This window comes from Bactrocera dorsalis, chromosome 2 (assembly GCF_023373825.1).
Source record: "Bactrocera dorsalis isolate Fly_Bdor chromosome 2, ASM2337382v1, whole genome shotgun sequence".
Lineage (NCBI taxonomy): Eukaryota > Metazoa > Arthropoda > Insecta > Diptera > Tephritidae > Bactrocera > Bactrocera dorsalis.
In genome coordinates this window covers 21,199,765-21,226,708 of record NC_064304.1, presented here as the reverse complement: position 1 = coordinate 21,226,708, position 26,944 = coordinate 21,199,765, and the positions used below count along the sequence as shown (strand labels likewise).

The window sequence follows — 26,944 nt, the reverse complement described above, 5'->3', positions numbered from 1 at the left end:
AACTGTTACGTTAACATTCTCTGTCGACAGTAATACAGCCAATGTTAATGAAATTTCATAGGCATTTAAATAGTTTTTAGGTACGAGTGATAAAAGTTCTGATAAATAATTAATCAACTGATTTTTTATAAGAATAAAATCACTGTCGAATTTACTAGCTCTCGATATTTAAATATTAAAAATATATTTATGCTAATATTATGCTTTGTAAAGTGCGACGATTGATTGCATATTTACTTCAGTATATGAGGTAAAAAAAACATAAAAATTGTCATAAGTTGATGTCAAACAATGTTGCTTATGATGTGATATATTAATTTAGTGTAGTGAGCCCTTCCATCACATGATCTGCTTCATTATGCTGTTAACTGCGGCAAAATCACAATAAGAAAGAAGAGTTGCTTGATAAATGGCATATCAACTCATTCTATTTGTGGTGTGATATCACATGTAATGACGATTTGATATGATAAGATGTATTCTGTGATATGATCTCATTTATAGTGATTGTAATCGATGTGATATGTTTTCAGTGAACGTGATATTAAAATATGTGATACGAATAAAGATCGCATTCGATGGAACGATGAGCTGTGCGAGATATACAACGACATTGACATAGTTCAGCGAATTAAAAGACAGCGGCTACGCTGGCTAGGTCATGTTGTCCGGATGGACGAAAACACTCCAGCTCTGAAAATATTCGCCGGGGTACCCGCCGGGGGAAGCAGAGAAAGAGGAAGACCTCCACTCCGTTGACAGGACCAAGTGGAGAAGGACCTGGCTTCGTTCGGAATATCCAATTGGCGCCACGTAGCGAAAAGAGGAAACGACTGCCGCGCGGTTGTTGTAAGCGGTGTCTACGCCAATTAAGAAGATACGAATAAACTCCATGTTATAGTCACCCGATATCTGGTCTTCGTAATGTGATACTATAGTTGATATGATAGTGATTTGAGTAAATGATGTGATTTCATCTTTCTCTGTTTGATATGATATAGTACTGTGTGCTTGTAATTGTATGATTTGACATATTTATTGTGTTACTTTTGATATGATATGATATGATTTTGTTTGAAATGATGTTTACTTATATGACGAGTTTATATGATACCATGTGATTATATGTGATTTGCTTTATATTATATCACGTGATATGATTTAAAATGTAGTGACGTACCATATGTAATGTGACTCTGAATGATATGACCTCTTGTGATGTAGTTCGTCATATCACTTGATATGATGTGAATGTACTTGAAGCTTTGTCTGCTTCTGAGGTGATAGTTGATATTTTATCATGTATTTTTATTTGATTTCATTTGATTTGATAGCGATTTTAATTTATGTGATGGTTTTCTAGTTGATAGGGATTGATGTGATTATTTTTCTTTTGGAGTGATCTTGTATGGAATGCTTATAACACATTCGAGCGATATTATCTTGTGATGTTATGTTATGATTCGTTGAGACTATGATACATACGATATCATGTGATAATTTTTTTCAATATGACGTGATAATTTTTTGGCTAATTGCAATCTCGCATGCAACGGAAGCGAAATTAACTGTTATGATGTAATGATGTGGATATGTCCTCTTGTGATGTGATATGATCATGTGATTTTTGATTGACACGATCTTGTATGATAGGCAGCGATATTAACTGATATGATGGAATTTTGGTTGATATGATCTCTTATGATGTGATATAAACTCTGACACTCTAGTTGATGTGATACCATTTTTTGTGATGTTATTGTTTTTGAAGTGTATAATAAGTTTATAGTTATCACAGTATCACATGATTATTATTTTAATATTTTGATCACGTGTGATATGCTTGTAAAATGTATGACATTTTCATACCTAAGTTGCTTCTGATTGTCACATGATTTGAATATATGATTTGAATGTGATGTAAACTAAAGTGATGTTATTATCTTGAACTATAAGATGAGATGTGAACTTCGATAAGACATGAAGATGTCATTATGTTATTTGGACGCTCATGATTTTATAAGATGTGTTGTGATATGAAGTAAAAGGAGTGAAGTGATATTTTGCGGCATTAAGATTTATTATGTTGTGATGTAAAGTGAAATGAATTATAGGGATTAAAGATGAAAAATAGCAACAACAAAACGCATATTTTATCAAGACCCAAGAGTAATGAACATGTTCAGTCTACATACCAGAGATTTACATGAAATGTTATAAGAAGAGAGCATACGCTCCAGTGTCGAGGCAGCCGGTCATTGTACGATCTTAACAGTAGTAGGTGCTCGCTAGTAAGCAGTGCTCACGCACAGGTGTGCTGAAGAAATGTGCAGCAGGTCAAACGCAGTTGCTTTAGTGGAACTGTTGTAAGTTTATAATATGAAGGAATTTCCAAGAGCGGTGCACATTGTTGAAGAACTTAAATAGTTGTTTAAAAAACGTGCTCTGTAAAGTATACAGCGGTATGCCGCTTTAACAGAACAGTGTAGATCAAATGACGTTGAAGGTGTACTCTAACATATACATATGTAGATACATATACATGTGTAGCTGTGCATTTGTTCTACAGCATGCCCTTGTATGAAGACTTCATCAATGTCAAGAGAAATGTATATTACTTCCAGTTTTAACGCTATGTTGGAGATAACAGTTCTTTAGTGCAGACTATTTCAATGCTAAACCAAAAATGTTTATAGTATATCTTTAACATTTTTTTATGCAGCTGACTGTTAGGTGATGTGATTTTGTATACATCATTCAACAGTTGCCTGCATTGGGCATTGTCAAAGGTATTCAAATTTGTTTGATCACAATATTTTTTTCGTACTTATTTACAAATATTTATACATAACAGATTTAAGTATGAGAATTTCACTATTTTTTTGTAAACGAATCAAAAAATTTTGTCACAAAAAAGGGCTCTATTCATTTATTATAATAATATGCATGCGTAGGAAAATATTCAGATGAAAGTGCTACTGCCACTTAATCAATCAACCAAAAAAAATCTAGAACAGGTTCTATGCAAGGTCAACAAAAATTATATAAGAAATGTTATGAAGAATCAGTTTAAATTTCTATTATTTCTTTGAAAAAATATTCGAAATCTTCCAAATCATGTTAATTTAGAACTCATTCAAAGTTCATTGACGATAATACTCATATAAATATGTATATTACTACTTATAATAATGTTGCTTTTGCATTTTGCCTCATCATCATGATGATGATGACATTGTAGCTACTCATTGTCTGCTAAACACAAAACAATGAAGGCATCATCTTGCTCCACAACGCAAGCAGACGACAAAAGCAACACGGTAACAAAGTAAGCGACCATTAAAGGTTGAGAGATTTGTATGCTCTTTAAAGTGCAACATCTTGGCAGCAACACATGTGTTTGTATAGGTATTCGTACTTGCTTGGCACAGAGGAAGTACTGAAAATAGTTGCTGATGGCTTTTCTCAGATTTCTTCTGCAAACACACACATATGTACATGTGGAGACATGAGACATGACTGCATAGGTAGCAACTTGGGCAGCTGGTCTGGTGAAAGAAGTTTTCTAATTTTTATAACAACACTTTTCCCTGCTTGAAGCCTTTAGTTCTACGTCGACCTTACAACGTGTTAGTTCGTTGCCATCACCTCGGTGAGCTGCAGTGTGCGAGTAAAGTAAATAAGTGCGTGTGCCTTTTTGTGAGAGTGATCTTTGCGCAGTTAAATAGCTGACTGTGTGACATTGAACAAAACTTTGCAATGTATTTTGTGAGATAGTTATTCCTCGATAGCAAACTTACAATATTTTTGAAAGCAGTTGAAAGTACTTTGTGTGCCTTTAAACGGAAGTGCGAAATATTTTGACGCATTTTAAATGTAATAAACTGGAAATATAGAATAAAAATAATTTTAACATAGTGAAACCATAATATAGCCTTAAACATTCGGTTGGAGAGCACGGTAAGTAATATTTATTTCTTTTATTTTTATTTCTTCTTAATAATTCTTAATAAGAATATTTTATTTATAGAATAAAGTTTTATAGAATAAGTTGAAAAAATTAACTAAGAATGCTATTAAAGAGCACTTTAAAAATTAAAAAAAAAACTTTTTTTTTTGGAAAATGATCAAAATTTTATTATTCTTATTCGAAAATCAGCCATTTCGTAATTTCTACTCCGAAGCGTAGATTGATACTTCACTAAATAAAGAGTTCACTGATAAATCAATCAATTTAATCAATCAAAAATTCACTGGTGTATCAATCAATCAGTTAAGGTTCATAATGAGTTTTTATACTATTACTGTTTGTTACGTGTTTGTATATGGACTTAATCAGACCAGTGCCACGCCCACAAAACGTCATTAACCGAAAAACTATAAAGTGGCATCACTAAACAATAAATTAAGATATGGAACTGTAATTTGGTACAGGGGAAACTATACGAACTCCTACTAACAATGTGAAAATGGTTGAAATCGGATTATAACACTGCTCACTACCCATATAACGGTACTGTTTAAAACTACTCAAAGCGCGATAAGTCAATAACTAAATACACATACAATTCTGTGATTCTTATGAATAAAAATTCTTTAAATCCAATCATAACTCTGCAAGTCCCTAGGAACCGAACATGTGGACCTCAGTAGCATTATTTCAATTTTGATCGAAAATATCGGTCAATGTATGGAATATACAATTGAAATTCCGAAATAATACTTTCCTGATAGTAGTAACTCTGTGTATGAAAAAAGGGTTGAGTCGGGTTAATGATTCACTAACCCTCCATATAACTAATATAAAGATTTTCGGTCTTCCAGGTATAAAGTCATCTCATATATCGGCCAATATGTGAGTTATCTTAGTAAAATTGAGAGAACGTAGTTTTTTAATAACAGCGCATTTTTGTGCTGAGAATACATGAAATCAAGTAAAAACTAGGCCTAGGTCTCATATAAGTTACACGCCTCATATACCTGAAATTTGTTCTCTACAGGAGTAGGAAATGTTCAGTCATACTGGAACTTAGCCCTTTATTACTTGTTTCATCTAACTGCTAAAAGGATTATGAAGTACTAAGTTTTATAAATCGTTTCATTTCCTCGAAATTTTCGATGAAGAGATACCTGTACAGTCATCTTTATTTAAATACTCGCTTTCTTCCATCATGCGAAACCAAAAAATGAAAATTATAGAAAATTTTTAATTTTTCTTCAATTTAGTCGAATAATTGGTTACTAAGAGTAAGCAAAAAGTATACTTGATATAAAGCACGATTGTCAATTGGTTTGGAACTTTGATAGCCGAAGTAAGTGGGGACACGTACCCAGTTTACTAAAAGTATGCATTGTTAAACCATTTTTCTGATTTTAGTCTTAAAGTAGAGACTTACATATGTTTAAAAAACTTGGTCTTAAATGTGCTATAAATACAGAATAATTAGTAACTCTCCGATATATAGTGTTCAGAGTATTATTTCTTGGTAATATTTTCCTCGGAAAAACATTTTTAATGTAGCCTGCAGCTTAAATAAGTTTGAACAGCAGATTTTGTTTATAACTAATATAAGATAATTATATAATTTTAGTTAAGATTCTTAAGAGCAACTTACTTCAAAAACTTTAGCTAGTTAAAGTGTCTAAACGGCTATATATGACTATTGAAAGTGATATATACAAATACTCGGGGTGATGTTAAAATGATTAAAAGCTGGCTAAAAGCGCCTCGTTGCCAATGAAAACGCCCTTTTTTCTGAAACTTTTTCTAAAATTTTCACAGCTGAACTATTTGCCGTTTCCACAACTGTCAGAGTTTTATGTCGTTTTTACTTTAACTGCAGCGAATTAAGGGCAAAGTAAGCAACACGGGCGATCGTAAAATGTTTAAGACACGACCCAAAGGTAAAGCAATAAAAGTCAAGGACTGCTGCAAGAATTTGTTATGTACTTGCAACACATACCACAAACAACACAGACTTCAACAAACACCCTACAAACAAAGCGTTAAATACTCGCATGCACTGCTGTTGCAAAGAAAAAAAAAACCACAACCAGCCGGAGGAAGCATAGAAGGCGCTGAGGCGCACAGCAAATGTACAGCCGTACGTGGCTCACTCATTTTGCTTTCTAGTTACATTTGAAATGGAGTGTTGGACTGGCATTAAAGCTTAGCTAAATATTTCTGTTTTACTGCTGTTGCCCCTCACAATGCACCAGCACACTGCTAACTCATGCCACAAACGGCAGCAATTCAAATGATTTCGCATCGCAGAGCTGCTTGCAACTTTATGAGGTTTTTAGACGGACTGACACTGATGGCGCAGCAGGTTTCAATTAACACTGAGAAAGCAACAAAACAATAACTTCCAACTTCATATGGGGGCAGGATGGAGGCAGGAAGCGCTCAGCGGCAGTTGCAACAGGAACGCGAGCACTGAGCTGATAAAAGCTGCAGCTTCACTTTCCGCTCGAGATATGTATACGAGCGGCAGCCACAGCCAGGGTAGCTCGAAGGGAATTAGTACGTAGGGAATTAAATTAACGTAATTTGTTTCAGGGCATTAGAGCTAACTAACCAACTAACTATGAGTACAGGAGCGCAGCAGTTAAAGTAAAAAATAAATATGTGCAAATATGTATATATGTAATAAAAATATGTACAAAGGAAGCATGCTTTACATGTTGCAAAGCCGTATATTCAAGGAAAAAAGAATAAATGGAAAATGAGAAATTTATAAAACATAAATTCTGTAGCTTCTGCGCTTGCTGGTGGTGTCTTGTGGTGTGTGCTTAGCCAAGCGCTAATCACTTTTTGTTGAGCCTGCTGTTAACATAATGCAGACTCATGCCAGCTAAATAGAGCCTTTGTGCTGCAGCGTGCGCTGTTGCATAAACAGACAGACAGACAGGCTGTATGAGTGCAGCATTGATGTTGCCGCAGCGGCTGATAGGTGGTGAATGCTGTTGTTGTTGCTGTTGCAAAAATGTAATAGGATGTTAAGATAAAATTGTAAGAAATCTCATTCCAAAGAGGGATTGATATAAGCTTATCTTAATGAGTTTTGATATTTATTTGAAAATTGTAACTGCTAAAATGCGTATAAAAAATAGAAATAGAAAAAAATATAATATTACATACATATTATATAAATAACATCATATCAAATTTGAGCCGGACTAGATTAAAACTACATTTTATTAGACCTACAATACATATTTCAATACAAATCTTTATTATCAGCCTCAAAATAAGTAAAAGTTACAGTCTGCTTCAAATTTGATCATTTGTTGATATATACCTAACTTACTTTTACAACAAAAATAAAAAAATAAAAATTTTAAATTCTAAACTATTTTTTTATAATAACACTAGCCCACTTGTAAGCCATTGTAAATACTAAATTGGATTACCAAGCCCTGCTGAAAGGTCATAAAAGCTACTTATTATGACGAAAATACTTAAAAACCTTAAATTACTAAATGCCCACGCGCAACTGACTTGTTCCACTGCTCAATCCAATTTACAGCGCAACAATTAATCACGCATTGAACGATATTTTAATTGGAAAATCGTCTTTTCCTGCGCGTGCGCGGCTGCGGAACAATAAAAGTCAAAACTTCAAAAGCAATATCGACGTGAACAGTAATGCGGCTTATTATTGACAGAAATTGTCAGCTTTTTCTAACATAATGAAAGCGAAAAATTTACCAAAAAAAATCAAAAATCGAAAGAAGATAGAAAAAGTTCGCTGCTTAAGTCTTTTGTGTCGAGCACGCTGCCGGCTTTTCGTCTGTCATAAAAGTATGTTATGGGACTTTCATCTAACGGAGTAGGTAGGAAAATATTAAAAAAAAAAATTAAACAACAACAACTGAAACATAAATACCAACAGCTATCATCATCAATAAGATTATGAGGGATTAATTTGTAATTTTCAGTGGGAAATACTTCGAAACGAATTATTTGGTATACACAGAGTAGATCTTTAAATACATTCTTTTACTTCTTATTTTAATATTTGGCGTAAAAGAGAACGGATTTTATTATATAGATTGGTATGGACTACTAGTTACCTCACAAAGCCTTTTATTAAAAATATTTATAAAAAGTCTCTATTTCCTCCAAACAAATGTTGCAAGCGTATAAAAAAACAAAAAAATTATTAATTTCGGTTGCATTGAAGCCGTATATACCCTACACATGAGCCTTTCTTATTGCAATATAAATTAGAAAAATCTTTATCTTATTTTTGAACGGTCCGTTTCTATGACAACTATAAGCCATAGTAATTCGAACTTAAAAATTTATTGGGAGATTATTGTCCTGCCCTACATAAATATCCATGCCGAATTTCGTGAAGATATCTCATCAAATAAAAACGTTTTCCGTATAAGGACTTTATTATGATTGATCAGTTTGTATGATAACTATATGCTATAGTGGTCCGATATGAATAATTTCGTTGGAGATTATACGGTTGCCTTAGACAATAGTCTGCGCCAAATTTCGTGGAGATATCGAGGCAAATAAAAAAGTTTTTCATACAAAAATTTTATTTTGAACGACCACTGTGTATGACAGCTATGTGCTAGAGTGGTTCAGTATATAAGTTTTCGACAAATCAGAAGATGCTTGGATAGAATAGCTTTTGTAGAAGCTAGAACGATACCCTAAAAATTAAAGAACTTTGCTGCGAATGTACAATACAAACAAGCGGGCATGGTTAAATCGACTCGTGACATGTGAGTCTTAAAGGCTGATAATTTATATGCATATATATATAGTATTTTATAGTCTGTCCGTAATTTTCTCCTGGGTATTACGAACTTTTTGCCAAATTTAATAAACCGCAGGGTCTAAAAACCTCTAAAAGAACGGTCATAATGTCAGACAATTTAGTTAAACGGATGCACTACTTGGTAACTACTCTCAAACGCTTTTCAAAAATAACGATTTGATGTTTCACCTGAATATTTTATGTAATTTACCATGCTAATTTTCCACTCTAATACGTTTTCAAAGCATCTGGTACTTGAAAAAATAAACTCCTTTAAAAATAAAAATTTCTAAAATCTCAATTTTCTATTTTTTTTTTCCTACTCATTCTAAGAAACGGTAAAATAAAATGACAAAAATTGAAATTTAATGAGCAAAAACTAATTTCCAAGCAATTACTTACGAGCCAAGTGAGCTTTCAGCAAGCAAACAACATGCTTAGAAGCATACAGAGGTATTTGAACTCCATGCGACAAAGTAAACAAAACGAAAGCAAACTCCATTGTTGCATAGTTGGCAATTTAAGCTCCAAAATATTTGCAAAGTTTTGAATTGAGACTTGAATAATAGTTTGGGCGCTACAAAAAATTGAAAATATGTACTATAAAAGAACAAAAACAAATAATTAGCCTAAATACTTGCTCAAAAGAATAAGTGATGTAAATACACAAACTCATACACATGCTCATAAACTTACTTATACTTATATATATATATACTTATGTTCATATCTAACTGAAATATAATTGAAAGCATTTGCACTTGTCACTTATTTTCACTCGCAGAATATTTTTGTTGTGTTTTTCTACCATCAGTTTTACCATTGCCAATGCCATTTGTCAGTTTTCTACTTTACTTTTCGCCCTTTTCTACTTATTTTCAATTTGTGAAAGCAAAAAAGCGAAATTGAGTCAATAATAATAAAGTGCAACGAATTAGCAATAAAAAATTTAGTTAAGCTTATTCGTCACATCGTTATTAAATTGCTACTAAGTAGAGTGGAAGGAATCACAAAATATTACATACAAACAAGGTACTTTAGCAACTTTCCAAAAAGAGGAAGTAATTGAATTAGATTATTTGTTAAATCTGACTGTAGAAGACACTAGGTTTTAAACCGTTTGAGATATTCTTGGTTTTTGTACTTTGAGTGAAAAAACTATTTCGGTGTGTTTGTTTGTTTAATTTCTATTTAAGAATTATGCTAATTTCTTATCTTAAAAATAGACGACGTTAGAGTAGAGTTATTACCATAAAACATACTTAATGCTGCTTTGTATCATATTCGATATTGATATTCGCGAGAGAATAGCACCTAACTATGCCTTACGAATCTACGGAAGCTTTTGATCACATATCTGAATCACTTCTCACTATACAAAAATTATCAAACCTTAATTTTTTAGAAAACAAATATTACAATCTTCCACAGAATAAACAGAACAGAACAAATCTGAACAGAATCTATGAAAAATATACATAAATTATGACAATGACGAGCTGAGTCGACAATGCTATGTCCATGTATCTGTGTATAAGCGTAAAAATTTCGAATTTTTTGAGTTATCGTACTGATTTTTGCCCCTTTTTCACTTATTATCGGACCACTGTAACATATAGTATATCTGTCATTCAAACTTATTGATAAAAATCAAGTCTTTAAATAGAAATTTTTTTATTTGAAGGTTTTGAGAGAGGTTTTGTTGGAGAAACTGAAGAGATTTATTCTCAGCGTGAAACCGTTCCTTTATTACCACTGAAATTTTATATATATATTATTATATATACATTCTTACAAAAAAGTACCCGGAAATTTTAAATTAAATGCAAAACATTTGATCATTCATCTCAATATTTATTTTGTCGTCTTTAAAGTAATCTTAGCAGATTAAGTACACTTATGCCAACGATTTTTCCAGTCCTCGAAACACTTTTCATAAGCATTTTTTGACATGGTCTTTAGCTCCTTCAAAGAATTTCGCTTTATTTCTTCGATCGAAAACGGGTTCCACGGGGCGGCAATTTGGGGAACAAGAAAAAGACACACGGACCCAAAACTGGTGAATATGGTGGTTGATCGATGGTATTCATTACATATTTGGCTTTATGCTTTAGTTCATCATCATCGTGTAAAATCCATGAATTGTTCTTTGACAACTCTGGCCATTTTGACGAGTGTTCTCACGAAAATCCTCAATCAATCACCGGAAGAAATTCATAAAAAAACAATGGGCATCACCTCGATTTTGAGCAGCTTTGGAGTGTTTTTTTTTTTGGTTTCAACTCGTTTTTTCTCCTCCATTCCGATGATTATTGACTTACTTGTATGTCAGATATGGAATTCGCACGATCAAGCATGTCCGAGAGACCTGTTTACGTTATTTTTTTTAAAAGAAAAAACAATTTTATCGGCACGAGTATAGCAAGAACGGCTTTTATACCAAAATATACGCCAAAATGATTCGAACGAACTCGTGAGAGATGTCTAGCTCTCTTGTGATCTCTCTAACAATCGCCTGACGATTTTCAAGCACCATATTCTCCACTTTTTTAAATTTGCATAAGTAGAAGAGGTCGAAGTTCGTTCAGAACGAGGCATGTTTTCAACAATCTCTCGACTGTCTTTGAAGACTTTGTATTACTCGTAGAATTTTTTTTCAAAATTAAAGAAAAATTAATTTCAAAAATTGTTTTTGCAAAGATAAAAGAAACCGATAGATATTTTAAATAGCTTAAATAAATTAAAGGCTTAGAAAAATTAATAGTGCTACCAATTGAATTATTTGAAGCTTAAAGTTAACGAAAAACATGACTTCCTTTAGAAAGTTGCGTCTAAAAATATAACAACAGACGAAAATCAAATGAATGGCATTCTTTGATCGTTTTTCTTATTTATCGTATTTTAATTGAAAAGCAGTAAGAAAATCGTAACTTTCATTTCCTGTTAGATGTAGATTATATTTTATCACCATCGGTATATTAACGGAAAGTGAAAAAATTTTAAATACAGAAAAACACGTGTTAATCAAAAAAAAAGGAAAAGAAAACCAAAAATAAAAAATAAAAACACAAAAAACAAAAAACACGAAAAAGCTAAAATTAAATAAAATCAAATCAATTCTAAAAGACAAGAGCACCAATTCATTGAAAAACTATTTATAGTAAACCCAATTTGTAGTAACATTAACGTAATAGTAAAATCTCCTCAAAAGCCATCGCTAAATGCATCAGCAGAGTGAGCTATTCAACGCATACAATTGAATTGAGTTTATCAGGTGATCAAAGACAACAAAAACCACTGAAATTAAGCAGCATTTAATAGGTGATAGTAAAAGTGTAAGCTGATAAGAAATAAACTGCAGCAAAGATTTTTTTTTTTTTTTAGAAGATGTAGTGAGCAGTAACTGATGCCATAAAAACTACACATAAACATGTTGGTGCAATAGATGCAACAAAATGTGGCAGCATGCTGCTGAAGCGGTGCTTGAAGGTTAGATTTTTATTAACGAATCGAGATGTGGGGCAAAGTGATATACACAAGTGTCGCTATTTACATACAAATGAGGATTTTGATTTAATATAATGTTAAAAATCAAAATCAGAAGAATAAAATCGATTTTTTTTTAAGTTTAATGATAATAAATAAATTTTTAAAAATCCAGTTCAATAATAAGATAATAATAAACATTTAAAAAAAAAACTTTTCATACTAAAATCAGCGATGCTTTAGTTACTCTGTTCTCTAAACTTGCTACAGAAGAAAAATTAATCAAATCTATGTCAATCCCAAATAGAGTAAAAGTTCTTCCATGGGGTGCTTTCGTATCCACACTTCATTAAAAACTCATGTACTCATTCACTTAGTTTGAACATCAGCGGCGAAACGATCAAATCAGACACCTGCGTAAATTAAAAAGTAAATTAAAATCACACACGCCACGAGCGCAGTCAAGTAAGCGGAAATGTAAAACGGAAAAAGTAAAACCAAAAAAAGCTTTCATAATGAAGACTACACATGTAAGGTGACACAACAATGTGGCAACTTAGAAATTCTAAGCCACCAAAGGCAAGAGGAAAGAAGAAAAAACAGAAGTAGCAGATGTAATGCCGCCCAAATGCACAGTGGCACGCAACGAACTGTAAATTTTACACTTCCACTTTCGAAAAAAAGTGAAAAGCTATCAGCGATACAGTTACATGCTTTATGATTCAAGCGTTTATGTACATACAAGTATGTATGCATATAAGTATTAAAGTTTCTACAACTGTGAGTGTGAAGCCTTTTGAAGTCTCCATTAAGGTTTTTACTACTACTCGTATACTAGTATATTTATGCGTCTGTAGTTTAAAATAAAAAGAAAAACATTTTTGAAATTATTATAAAGAAAAGATACATGCTTTAGAGTAGAATGGAAATGTTTTTCAAAAAAATGTAACAAAAATTGCAGGCATTCAGGGTTAGCAACAATGTGAAAAAGATTGTATTTTCAAGAAAAAAATTACAACAACTACTTCGTTAAGTTTAGAGCAGCTTCATAATTTTACAGCATCTTCAAAGCTTAGAATTTGTATTTCCGGTAGAGTCGCAGACAAGCAAATGCCAAAATATTAAAGCCAAGTGCTATATTGAGTGACACGCAAGCGCTTTACTTTCTCTTGAGTCAATTGCAATAATTTTTTCAAAGCAATGGACTTTGACTTGCAAAAAAAAATATCTTTGAGTCATTTGTAGGTCAGCTGATATTTAGTTGGTCGCATGCGAGTTTTATTATAATATTAAGACTTGACAAGTTTCGAATGATTTTTACGACTAATATTTACTATTGCTATTTATCAAAAAGGTGTCCAAAGGGCGGAGCTACTTTTGAAGGCTACAGTAATTTGATTTCATAAGTTTAAGTTAGGTTGATCCTATAATAAAAGTCAATGAAAACGGCGGTCTATTGTGATGCCCAACTCCAAAAAATTAATCGTAAAGACTTTTATAAATCGATAAACATTTCGATCCTGTCACAAATTGGTTGAGGTAGCTAACATCCAGCTGTTTCGCCAGGTTCGCTGAAAAAAGGATTGCCGAGATTTCTTGACTTTTGTCCTGCAAAAACTTGATAGTGGGGTAATAACTGCCTGGATATGTCGACCTCACCTTTATCTATACAACTTTACAATTTGCGGCCAACAATATTTTAGCCTTACCGCAGATAAGCCTACTGGACAATGTTCAGTTGGATCTACAACGTTTACGACGAGATGAACTTTGCTAAGTACAAGTAATTCAGTAGCTCACTTGCATTTTAGTCTAAGCCAGAAAGATCTCGCACTCACATAGGAACTAGTTGTTGACCAACGCTTGCTGAGCTCACATGAGCTCACACGATGTCCATAATGTCCACAGGACCAGTGGAATGAAAGAAGGCAACGGAGACCGATGTAATTGGGACGAAAGGGCTCTGTGGCTTCATCGGCTTTGCAGTTTCCAACGATTCTGTCACAGCTAGACAACCAAATGAATCATAAAATGTAGCAGCTTGATGCGAACATTAGTGAGGATCGACACTTGTCTAAATTTGAACGTAAAGTGACCAAGTTCAACGCTAGTATTGCTGTCCTGCTGTTGGAGTCTATACTAAAGAGGTTGCACTTCAGAACTGTATATTTATTTTTACCTCAGTGGCAGCACTTCTGCTTTTACAACTATTTAGTGATCCAATTGACTGAATAAATATCTAAAGCTCTTTCTTACATTGTTTTATATTTATTTTGTTTTTATAAGCACTTTTAAGGATGGTTCAGGTGCTTCAACGATTTTAGTTTTATCTCTTCGATGGCCTGAAAACGTGTCCCATTCCGACGATTGTTGACTTGTTTGCTTGCCAAACTTATAAACCCAAGTCTTATCGGAAATTATAATGCTCACCATGAATGTGCAAAATGACCTTTTTATGGTATACTTTTTGAAAAAAAAACTCAGATTTATCGGAACGATTCAAGCGTTTCATACCCAAAAAGACCACTAAAATCATTCGAATGGACTTGCAAGAGATGTCGAGCACTCTTGCCATCTCTCTTATATCTTTTTAATATTTTCATCAGTTGAAAAAGTGTAAAAGGTCGTTCAGCACTAGGCATCTCTTCAACGATTTCTAGAACATCTTTGAAGGCTTTATACCACTCGTAGGATTGTGTTTTTATAAAACTGAATTACCGTAAGCCTTTTCTAATTTTTTTAATATAATTTCCGCAAAATTTCTAACAATTTATCATGCTGACTGAAATAACGATACCAAGGGAGCTAATGCGCAATTTTCTTTTCCAATTACTATGATATCATATATATATATTTACATATGGCAGAGACCGATATATACATAAATATGTTCTTAGAGATGAAGTTTTCCACTCAAAAGTTGGCAGATAAACCTCTATTTATGCATAAGCGTGTAAAAAGCACGAAAAAGTAAGTTAATTTGTACATCGGAAGCTTTTATAAACATATAAACAATATAAAAATATACAAACACAAGTGGATTATATCAAAAGCAAACAAATATTTGGTTGAAACCCTTTTTATTGCTCAGCAACGGAACAAAACTATAATAACTGTGCTGGTGATGCGTTACTTTTATCGCACAAACGCTCAACTATAAACACAATAGTTTGATGCTGAGCATTCACAGCAGTTTTAAGTGCAGCTTGGGAGGGAGCGTCAATAAAATTAAAGCGGTTAACAAAGTCGCACAGTTAAAGTGAGTCTGTATATCGGTTCAAGGCAGCTTCCAGTAAGGTACGAGCAAACTTAAATATACCAAAAGCAAGAACAATAACTACACAAGAAAAACTAAATTCCCAGAATTTTTTAAACACTTCCAACGCATTACTGAAGTTTTTTTTAGTTGCCATGCATATTTTCGGCTTTTAATTTTATTGTGCTTTGTTGGCTAATGTTCGCTTTTCTGCTGCACTTCATTTTCGTAGTCTTTCTTATTTAAGGAAATGGAAATGTGTTATAAATTACAGACTAATAACTGTAAAATTTATTTGGAATTATAGCAACTAGTAAAATATAAGATAAAAACTAAGAAAAATTTAAATGTAAATCTATCTGAGAGTGGGATACTGAAGACTTAAGCGACAAACCTGCCTGACACGCTCAAATTAATAAAAAAATTGGATAAATAATTTAAAAAATTTTTAAAAATATGTCATTGATGTATTATTTTAATGCTTTGCTACTTATTTGAGAGAAGTCAAGTTGAAGAAAAACGCCACCATACAGGCTCTCTAATTCCTGAGTTATAAAAATGCGCGCTTATGGAATCTAAGGTTGAAATTGATCAAGTTTCTCGCTTAAGTTTTTTTCTAGCCTTAAACTCTTAACTTTTTGTTAATCAAAAAAATTATTATTATTATAAATTATACATATTAATAATTATAAGAGCTAAGTTGACTATCATGTTAGTTAGAGATATTATATAACGATAAATATTTATTTAAAATCAAAGACTAACAAATAAAGCTTCCTTTTTCAATTTCAGCCCCCTTGCAGCTAACTACTAGCAACAAAATCATCAACGATGCGACACCGACAACGCTCGATACACACATACAATGTCACAACTTGCCTTCTGTTATCGCTGCTAATAGCTGCACCCATAGCTGCAAGCGCCGCCAGAAATTCGCGGTCGGATTCACTTGGCAATGATAAGCCAAGTGTCGCGGCTGCAGCAGCAACTGCTAAAGCTGTCGGCTACCAAACGCTTAGCGCCGAAGAAAATCAAGACGTTGGCTATTCAGCAGCAATTGTCACAGGTGAAGTCAATAAAACTACAAAAGAAGACTCATTGCTGGCGCTGGAGAACAATGAAAAGGCCAGCTCTGCACAAAGCGATGAAAAAGCAAAAACTGTTGAGCAGGAAAGCAAGGAATTACAATTAGATATTGGTGATGAAGACATAGAATTCATAGACAAAGCCGGCGAGGAAAATGATATTGACAATGATAAAGAGAGCAGCTTTCAAAAGTGCGATAAAGAGTTAATTGGTTTCGAGATTACAACGGGGTAAGTGGAGCAAATAATTTAAAATTTTCTTAGAAATTTGTTGAGTATTGTAATTTATGATTCAACTTTTAAGGTAAAGAAAAAATAAAGAAATATTTTGAAAAAGAAAATGTTACCGGTAAATTATTCTCAATTGTCTAAACGGAAATCCGATAAATTAATCTTAGATATTATTCACAGATATTTTCATTTTTTTCGATTATTTTAATAATCTTAATTTTTTTCATTTATATTTTTTATCGCCTCAGTTATGTCTTCTCGGCACCTGGAAAGTTGTTGACTTCGATGCCAGGCACACTGATGTTAACGGATTGCTTGGACGCCTGTCGGAAGGATGCAGCTTGTCATGCGGCAAATTATGAGACTGGCTTATGTGTGCTCTTCTCGGCGAATGCGGATAAGCTGCCAGGTGGGTTTCAAAGAACTTTTATTAAAAATATCCAATATTCAATAAGATTATGATACGGCAATAATAAAAACGCAGATCTACAGTATTTGCAGTAAACTGTTGTTGAGTGATATTTGAAATATAAAAAGTTTTATAAGTATGTTTTTTAAATAACTTTTTATTTGTATTCACTGCTTTGCTTTCAAGTTTCATTTAAACGCTATATAAGTATATATATATCTTTTTCAATTTATTTTATTTTAATAAATATTTTTTTTTTATTTTAATCACCAAACAGGTGCCCTTGCCAAGTCTCAGTTCCCCGTGTTCACGCTTTATGCTCAAAAATCGTGTCTCAACCAACGCCCTTGCTCTCGCGCCTGGTATATTGATCGCGTTCAGGGCTACAAATTGAACGGCTACACGAAGCGCAAGTTTCCCGCGGAAACTCGTCGTGATTGCATACAGTTATGTTTGGGTCAAACGGAATTCACATGCAGGTGAGTCAAGCAACTGAGTGCTTATTTATAGTTAAACTGAAAAAGGCATAAAAGACATCAGTTTTTTTGTTATTTTTTTTTACGGAAACGTAATAAATGTAGAGTTGTACATTTCATTCAGACCAAATGAACTAAAAGATTTAAACTATGACAGTCTTTATTTGCATAATATGTGAGCGAACGCAAAACGAAGCGCAAATTATATTTTCTTAATGTTTATTAGAATATATACGTTTTTTCTACTTAGTGAATCTTTATAAGCTCTTAAACTAATATATAACTATATAGATATAAGGAAATATAAATATGTACATCAAAATGTTGAAACATATTTCAAACTGTTCCCAAATTCTATAATCCGATTAACATTACTAATTAGTAGGATTAGATTGTTCCCAGATCAAAAATAAAATGGTTTTTCGAACATATAAGCTATATTTCAGTTACTTATTTAGCTAAATATGATAATACTGCGAAATACCAAACAGAGTACGATTTTAAGAGTGATCCTGAGTTCTAACAAGTTTAATGTCCATACTTTATAAACTACTCAAGCTAAATAATTGTTAATGCACCCAGCTTATATGATTTTCTCTTAAGCATAAACAAAGTTATCGAAATAGAATTTATTTTTTATAGTCCGACTGATTGAATGCAATACATAAGAGACAAGAATACGGATGATCTCCTTCTTGTTAGAAATCTTAGTCAAGTTTCGTGTAGAAAACGAACTGTAAACTGCGAACAGATATTTGAAATTAATGCCTGTTACTCTAATAATTTTAGTAATCAGATGTAGTCAATTTTGTATGAGAATTAGACTCTATAGCAACAATTTCCGAAGAGGCAGTTAATCAGTTTCTATGAGATTTTATTGCCCTGCCTCGTAGTGGATTAAAGTATCTCACAATAATTATTAATAAAAGTCTTCGTCTATGATATTATCCGACTGTGTGGAAGTTTTCAAACTATACTGTTATTAAAGCATAACAAGCCGCTAAGTATCTAACGTATCCAATAAGCTGGTAAGTTACTGACTAAGTTAAATTCTTGAACAAATTTGTGAAAGAAAAATAGTCAAATTTCGTGGAAGATTATTAGGTGCACCCACCAGTAGAGTCGAGCTTACGTAGTGAGCTTTATGCCATGCACCTATTCCTTAGACTAAAACAAAATGAAGTTCACTATTATGTTTCTTTTAGAATTGAAGCTGCATACGATTCTGTTTGACATAATAGGCTATTATACAAAATGGCGCTATTAAAAAATCGCCTAAGTATTTTTAAAATTATGCAGGGTTTTCTAATAACAGTGATATCATTTCTTAAAAAAAAAAAATTACTTGTTAAGTGAATTAAATTTTTTTTATTTAGGGTGAAGTACAATGGGTACAATTAATTTCCGCATATCACATCATTCAAATGACCTCCACGACTTTTTCTACAAATCCAGTTTCCGAGTACTTTTGCCACTAATTTTAGTCGCATGTCATAAAATAAAACGTTCAATATTGATTTCTAAAGCTTGAGGAGAGTCTGGTTTATTGCTAAAGACCAAGAACTTCAAATAACCCCACAAGAAGTAGTTTAATGGTGTTAAATCGCAACTTATTGGAGCTCATTCAATGAAATAATCGAATTCTCAAACTCTTTTCTCTCAATAATTCAGCTATAACAATGCTGTGTAGCACGTAGCTCCATCAGATTGGAAGCAGATATTGTCAAGACCAACTTCTTCTAATTGCGGTCATTGAAAATTGGTTATCATCGATCTATACCGCTCTTTGTTAACAGTAACGATCGAAAGGAGTACGGATTGTTGATCTTACCAGACCAAGAACCACAGAAAACTATCAATTTAGGCAAATCTGATGGTTATTTATAAATAAGTTGTAGATTTTCTTCTACCAGAATCGACAGTTTTGTTTATTTACCGCACCACTCAAATGAAAGTAAGCCTCATTGGTGAAGATGATTGACAAAAAAAAAATCGTTTACGTTTTCAATTTGCGCCAAGGCAAAATCACGAAATTCACGATACTTACGGTGATCGAATGGCTTCAATCCTTAAATGAGAAAAATTTTATAAGAATGCCAGATAGGTTGTTCTTTGTGACAGTCCAAACTCTTGAGACGTCTTTGAGTCCTCATTTTGCAGTCTTCAGCAACACTCGTCTGAACGGCAGCAATATTTTCACTGCCCTGCGCAACGATTATTTTGATAACGGATAATTTCTAAATGTTGTTCCGGCGTTTATGAAATTGTTAACTTTACAATGAAATAAAAGAATAGAGATCATGACATATTAAAAGTGGAAGAAAGAATACTCAGAAATCATATGATCCCTATTGGAAAACTCGGTACATAACTTTCTAACTAACCGATCATTTAAAGTCCACCCAGGTAAGCACAGACTCGCAAAACTGACTTCGTGTTTACAGCCGCTGCACAGTCCCAATTTTCGCAATGGTATACTCGGGCTCTATAGCAGTTGTTATTAAAGATTCACTTCGAGAGGACTTATCTCTAACAAATTAACAAATTTCTTGTTGAGTAAACTCAAGCAATTTTCCTCAAGAGAAAAGGTCTCCCCACAAGCCGTATCAAATTTCACTTAACTCTACTGACATTTACTATGTGAGATACTTAGACTGACTTTAAAGACTATATTTTATTATAAAAAAAAAGATTATGCTAGTACGGACCTTGTCCCCATTAATAAACAGGAGTTCAGGATTTGGTATAACTAACAGAATGTATAGACTCAGTACGATTTTCCAAGCTTTTTGTAAAAAGCCAGATTAGAACGATATCGCCAACTTTCACATACACAAACTTCAAATGAATATAATTAAGTAAATATTTTAGATGCACTTTTCCACCTCAGAGTTACTTGACAAAGCTAATATTGAATTAGCCGCAACTAGGTTGGTCCGACTAAATAGGAGATTAAACGATCGTTGGGAACTTTCCATGTACTCTCATATTAAAAAAAATAAACGACTGTCAAATATAATTTCAGTTATAAGTTAGCAATAACAAGGTTAATTCATTATAATTCAAGGGCTCTCTGTAAGATAACTAAAATTAATTTATTAATGGTTACATATTACAGTGCCAACGTAACATAATTTCTAAGGAAAAAATGTAATATTGCCTGTACTGTACGTTAAACTAGTAAAATAATATATTATAATGATTTTGTTTAATTTTTTCCAAGACACTGACCCGCATAATTCCCTAAGGCACGCTAAAACTATTTATCTTCATATAAAATATATTAATACATTTATAGCCACTAATTGAAACACAAGAACTTAACTGAACTTCACTCAGACATATATCATTTGACTAATAAAAAACCGAAAATAAATTATTCAGCAGCACTCCTCTACTTAACAGCGTAGTAATCGCCGCTTATTAGCCATAATTATTTATTCAATATATTGGATTTATTGGGGCGTAATTATTTTGTCCAACGGACAAGCACACGTCCCAGCCAAATAGAGAATAAATTTGCTTTTAATGCGCAATCTTCGCCATAATGGGTGCTTTGAAATGCGCACAAAAGCTCATCACTCATCACTCAACGCTCAACGCTCCAGACTGAGCGCTCATTCACCAGCAGCAGTCATTCATAATGCCGCGCCATTCACCGAACGATCGTGTTGATGCCTTTAATAGCTTAATCAGTTGCGAATAATGGCTGGTGCGCTCAATAGCGAACGGTCGGTCCGCCAAACAAGCGGGACACCACAGATTTATGTGTGATCAATTTCGCTGCAAATCTAGCAAAGAGTAAGCGGTGTATGCGGCGCGCACACACACACGCCAAACTTAAACGCAGACAGAACGCTTTAGTTAACAACATTTCATAGCGTTTTTTATAGCTTAGCATTAGGAAGAAAATCAGCACACTAAAACTAACAACAACAAAGCAAGCTTTAATATTTATTTTTTTTTGCTCCCCACTAATCCGCCACTTTTTGTTGGTTGCTTTCTTCTTTCGCTGCAGATCGGCCAATTTTGATCGCATTACAAAAACTTGTGAACTCTCCGAAATGGATCGTATGACGCTGAGCGGCTCGAGCGCATTCCAGCAGCAAGATACTGTCGATTATCTGGAGAATAACTGCGCCGATGAGCCAAATAAATTGTGTGAATTCAAGCGCTTACCCGGACGCATATTGAAAACGGTGGATTCGGTGTATCAGGATATTGGCAGTTTTGATGAGTGTCGTGATTTATGTTTGAATGCGCCATACAGGTAAGTGCAGCAGGTGCCACCGGCAACAACAAAATTAAAAAATATATGACTACATCATACATAAACCAGTAAACGGCATAATAAAAAAAAACGAAAAAAATATGAATAAACCCGTCTGCTGCAGAGCCGTTCCCCGCGCGCTACTCCGGTGCGTTGTTGCCTTAACAGTTTAGTCTCTGCGGACGCAGCCTTAGCTGTCCGACACAGTTAGGCACATGCGCAGTTGCACTTATAAGTACTCGCACCATAATTGTGGGTTGCAGTGACGTTCGATAATAGCCAATACTCGTATATTAACATGTCAATATATCATGTGTGGTGGCATGCAACATGACATTCGGGATGCCGCCAACGCTTGTTATTATTTATGGCTTTTTGTAGTTCTTCTATAAAGGTTTCCCCCCCCCATTCAACTTATCTAATAGCTTTGACGTTGTAGGCTTGTGTAAGTTATGTCTTGTGAAGCAATATTTTAATAAACTTCTGAGAATTTTTTAGCACGAGTATTTTACGAGGGTCACCATCACTAATAGCCACCCAAGTTGAGTGGTTTGAGTTTGCGACGAGCAAATGCCGGAAACGTCCTCAACTGGTTTTACCCTCTGATGAAGTTTATCTAGACTAACAAAAAAAATAATTTTCTAGCATTTGAATGTCATGCCTTATCCGTTGATTAATCAACTTTTTCATACACTTGACATAAGTCTCGGCTAAAATGGTCTTCAGTCTTTTCAGTGAAATTTGATTTCTTCTCGATTTCGACTCACTTTTGGCGCACCATTTGTTAGAAGGTTGAACAGTTTCGACGTCTCATCACCAGGAACAATGTTGTCGATCCACAATAGATTTTAAGATCCTCTACTTGTTCTGATTCCGAGGAGACGATCTTCAAGCACTACTTAACATTTAACCTATTATCGACATTAAGAAAAGTGGATGAACGACACGCCTTATCATCCAATTACTTCTCGAACAAGCCCTTCCAGCCTGCTGGTTTCATTCGACTACAAGACACGTAACGACCAAGCCCTTTCCAATCGATGAGAGGCTGTGATTTAGAAGAATTTACTACCGTAGATTATGGCATGCCATATTCAAAGTCGTTATGTCATCTTAGGTCGGGGATAAGCATATCAAAGCGCCATAGCGGCGAACGTTATCTTCGTGCTTGAATAGTACTGAGTTATCACCAGTACAGGATCGTTATAGTTATAAAGGAATCGCAAGAGGTCTAGTGTGCTCTTCCCTTCACTCAGGTTTTGCTAGTCGCAAAGATTCCAACGGGTATTTTCTCTATCGGAGTCTACATACTCAGACTTAGAACGTTAGCAAAATCCAGTTGCATGAAAATTTACGAAGTGGAAATATCCCAACTCTTACTTCTCTCTTTTCTGGCCCTTGCGAGATCAAGGCTTAAAGACCTGACAGTTCATACTTCTAGACGCCTCGATGCGGAGATTAACATCTAAGTACGTACTTTTGAAATATAAGATCACGAGATATGTTATATTTTTGGCCGCCATAAAGGATTGTGGGCAGTAAAACAAGTGCGAACGCCCTCTTGAGGTGCAGTTATGGAACTTAACCTAACCTAGCAAATGGACATACGGAAATTATTACCATTTATTGGATAAATATCTTGATTTCGTATTCTAAAAATAATAAAAAATAGATGACAACGTCAAAGTCTCCTCCCAAAAAATCAGTGCAATCCTTTTAAAATATTTAGCCTCATTCGAACTCTAGACTGACCCACCTCATTTATGTTAACGCCGGTATTTTCCCCACAGATGCCACTCGTACGACTACGGCGACACCGGTGATATGGTTTGTCGTCTCTCCCATCACAGCCGCATCACACTTAACGACGTGCAAGATCCTTATCTGTCGGTACCCGAAGCGACGACGTACGAGCTCTCATCTTGCTACAATGTGACCATCGAATGTGGTGCTGGTGATATGATTGCGCGCATACGTACCTCCAAACTCTTCGATGGTAAAGTATACGCTAAGGGTTCACCTAAATCCTGCGCTGTGGACGTGAAGAACTCGCTGGAATTTGAGCTACGCATGGGCTATCAAAATCTCGAATGCAACGTGCGTCAAAGCAACAGCGGTCGCTATATGAATGATGTGGTGATACAACATCACGACACCATTGTGACCTCCTCCGATTTGGGTTTGGCTGTGACGTGTCACTATGATTTGACAAATAAATCGGTGACGAATAATGTGCTGCTGGACATTAAGGACGATTTCGAGCCGGCATTGAGCGAAGAGGTGATTGTCGATTCGCCGAATGTGTTGATGAAGATCACGTCACGTGATGGCAGTGATGTGCTGCGCACAGCGGAAGTTGGTGATCCGTTGGCACTGAAGTTCGAGATATTGGATGCGCAAAGTCCTTACGAAATATTCGTGCGTGAGCTCGTTGCCATGGATGGTAGCGATAATGCCGAGATTACACTGATCGATTCCAACGGTTGTCCCACCGATCAATTTATAATGGGCCCGATTTACAAGAGTGCGGCTTCGGGGAAAGTCTTGCTCGCACATTTTGATGCCTTCAAATTTCCAACGTCCGAGTTGGTACAATTCCGCGCCTTGGTCACACCCTGCATGCCGACTTGTGAGCCGGTGCAATGCAATCAAGAGGATATTGGCGGCGAATTAAAGTCAATGAGTTCGTATGGACGCAGACGACGTGCGCTAAATGTGACAGGTAAGCGCTAATTGAATGAATTTGGAGAGTTAAGGGTTGTATATGGATTGAAAAACGAGCCCGCGATTTCTTCATTCCTTTTTTCTCGAGAGAGAACTAATTTCATTTTGTTTATATTCATTGTTGGCTTATTTTTCACTTTACTTTCCCCTTTTCGATTCATTCAATCAGCATTTGAGGGCGCTGTATATACCAGCCATGAACTACAACAACAATTACTGGCACAACAACAACAACAACTCATAAGCCGTCAACGACTTTTACGCCTGCGTAGCAAACGTGCCGCAGTTGCCTCCACCTCGACCAGCAGCAAACCTAGTCAAGAGGACATGCTGTTGGTGCAATCAATACAGATCACCGACAAATTCGGCTTCGATAAGCAGCGCCAACAGAAGCATACCAAAGCACTGACGAATGATGGCAACGAGAAGACGCTCATCGGCGGCAATGCTGAGTTAGGATATTGCGTTAATGCGATCGGTAAGAGAATTCTATTTTACGAGTGTGTAAATCAGCTTAGTTTTACTTAACATAGAGAGGCTTTAGAGGCGATTACGAAGGTTGCTGCGTAAAACCAATTATTGAGCCTTAGCGTCACTTAATGAGCTTTAAGCCCATAGTGGTATACTTGAGAGCGCTTCAGCTGAGTATAAAGCTAAGAAAAAGCTTACTAAACAGCAAGAGCTCATAAGTTACAACACGAAGCATGTCGTTCGTTTATTTTTATCAAAGTAGATATAATAATTAGAAATTCTAGAAGCTTTCAAACAGAACTAAATTATATATTACTGTTATCAGAAATTGTTACTAAAATTGCTTATCTAAAATATTAAAGTCATTTTTTTCAAAACCACTAACTCTCCTTCTCAGGTCTCATATTGGCTCTCACCGTCTTTCTACTGGCTCAATTGGCCATAATCGCCGTCTGGACCTACTTGCGTCAGCGGCGACGAAAGCCCGCCGTTAGAGAAAGACCTAGCAGTTCGAAAGCATATGCCACACGTGGTGGCAACTCTACAAAAAGCTCAACAGCGATGAGCAAAAGCTCTACAAGCACGCGAACAGAGTCGCTGTGCAAAGTTTACGATCGAGCTTTCGACGGACGACACGGCAGGCAATTTTAAATGCATATGAGTATTTCTTCAAAAAACAAAAAAAAAAACTTTGCAGAAGGGATTAAATGGTATAATTAATTTTGAAGAAAGTTATATTTGCAAGAAAAAAATGAGACAAGTGAATATAGAGTGAGCGTTAAGCAGCAGTTAGAAGGAAAAAAAATAGTTTAAGATTTATTTAATATTTAATCGAATCGTTAGTAATAAAACGGTTAAACTCACATGCATTTTCATTTTACTCTTTACTATAAATGCCATGAATTCTTAATTGACTTAATTAATGACCGCGAATATACATATTAATAAGCATTTCGGACAGCCACTTAAAAAAGTCAATTAGCAGTTTTCGCTAAATGTTGTTAGTGTTAATGATGCATTAATTGAGAAAATTAGTGGCTTGTCTGAAATGCCTATAAATATGATAGCCTCAAGTGAGGACAATTAAGCAACATTTTATTGCATTTATTTTATTTGAAACAACTTATGTCCATTTAGCAGAAAACTTCAGCATATTTTTAACTACTTAGAGGGAATTATTTATTAAGCCTACACATACATACATATATTTTAATTTAGTCGATTAAGTGAAAAGTGTAAATGAATTCGATAAATAAAAATCGATTAATATACTTATAAAAGGCAGCAATTTTATTTATTTATATTTTGGCAAGAAACTGGACTCAATTAACGACCAAGTAAGTATCTATATATGTACTATCACTCAATTTTTAAGGTTTTTTAAAACATCTGCAACCATAAGCACTTTTTAGTATCACAGATTAACCAGCTATCAAATTATTAATCTGAATTTGACCCAAACCGACAAAAAGGTAAATTATTCATGTATGTTAATACAAACATTTATTATCGCCTTCAAAATAGCCTTTTGAGTCAATGCAATCATGCCTTTCACAATGATTAACTTTATTTTATATAAACTTATTATAAGCCTCGGCTGAGATCATCTTTAGTACATTCAGCGAATTTTGGTATTTAGCTTTCGGCTCAACTTTCGATAGTTGAAAAGGTCACTAGATAGTTGTAAAGTTTCGGTATCATATTCATAAACCGATGTCTCATCACCAGTAATAACACAATTAATTAATGTAGTTTT

General features: G+C 34.4%; 1 protein-coding gene across 1 annotated transcript in view; it reads left to right on the top strand.

Annotated features, from left to right (window-relative positions):
- LOC105229836 (uncharacterized) overlaps positions 1 to 25,871 on the top strand; it is a 60,957-nt gene extending 35,086 nt beyond the window's left edge. Inside the window, exons 2-8 of the mRNA XM_049447947.1 lie at positions 16,315 to 16,838; positions 17,087 to 17,247; positions 17,525 to 17,726; positions 21,742 to 21,993; positions 23,784 to 24,715; positions 24,887 to 25,195; positions 25,586 to 25,871. Coding sequence (XP_049303904.1) covers positions 16,354 to 16,838; positions 17,087 to 17,247; positions 17,525 to 17,726; positions 21,742 to 21,993; positions 23,784 to 24,715; positions 24,887 to 25,195; positions 25,586 to 25,839 — 2,595 coding nt within the window. The 5' untranslated portion in view covers positions 16,315 to 16,353 and the 3' untranslated portion in view covers positions 25,840 to 25,871. The remainder of the gene's footprint in view (positions 1 to 16,314; positions 16,839 to 17,086; positions 17,248 to 17,524; positions 17,727 to 21,741; positions 21,994 to 23,783; positions 24,716 to 24,886; positions 25,196 to 25,585) is intronic.
- Positions 25,872 to 26,944: the final 1,073 nt, after the last annotated feature.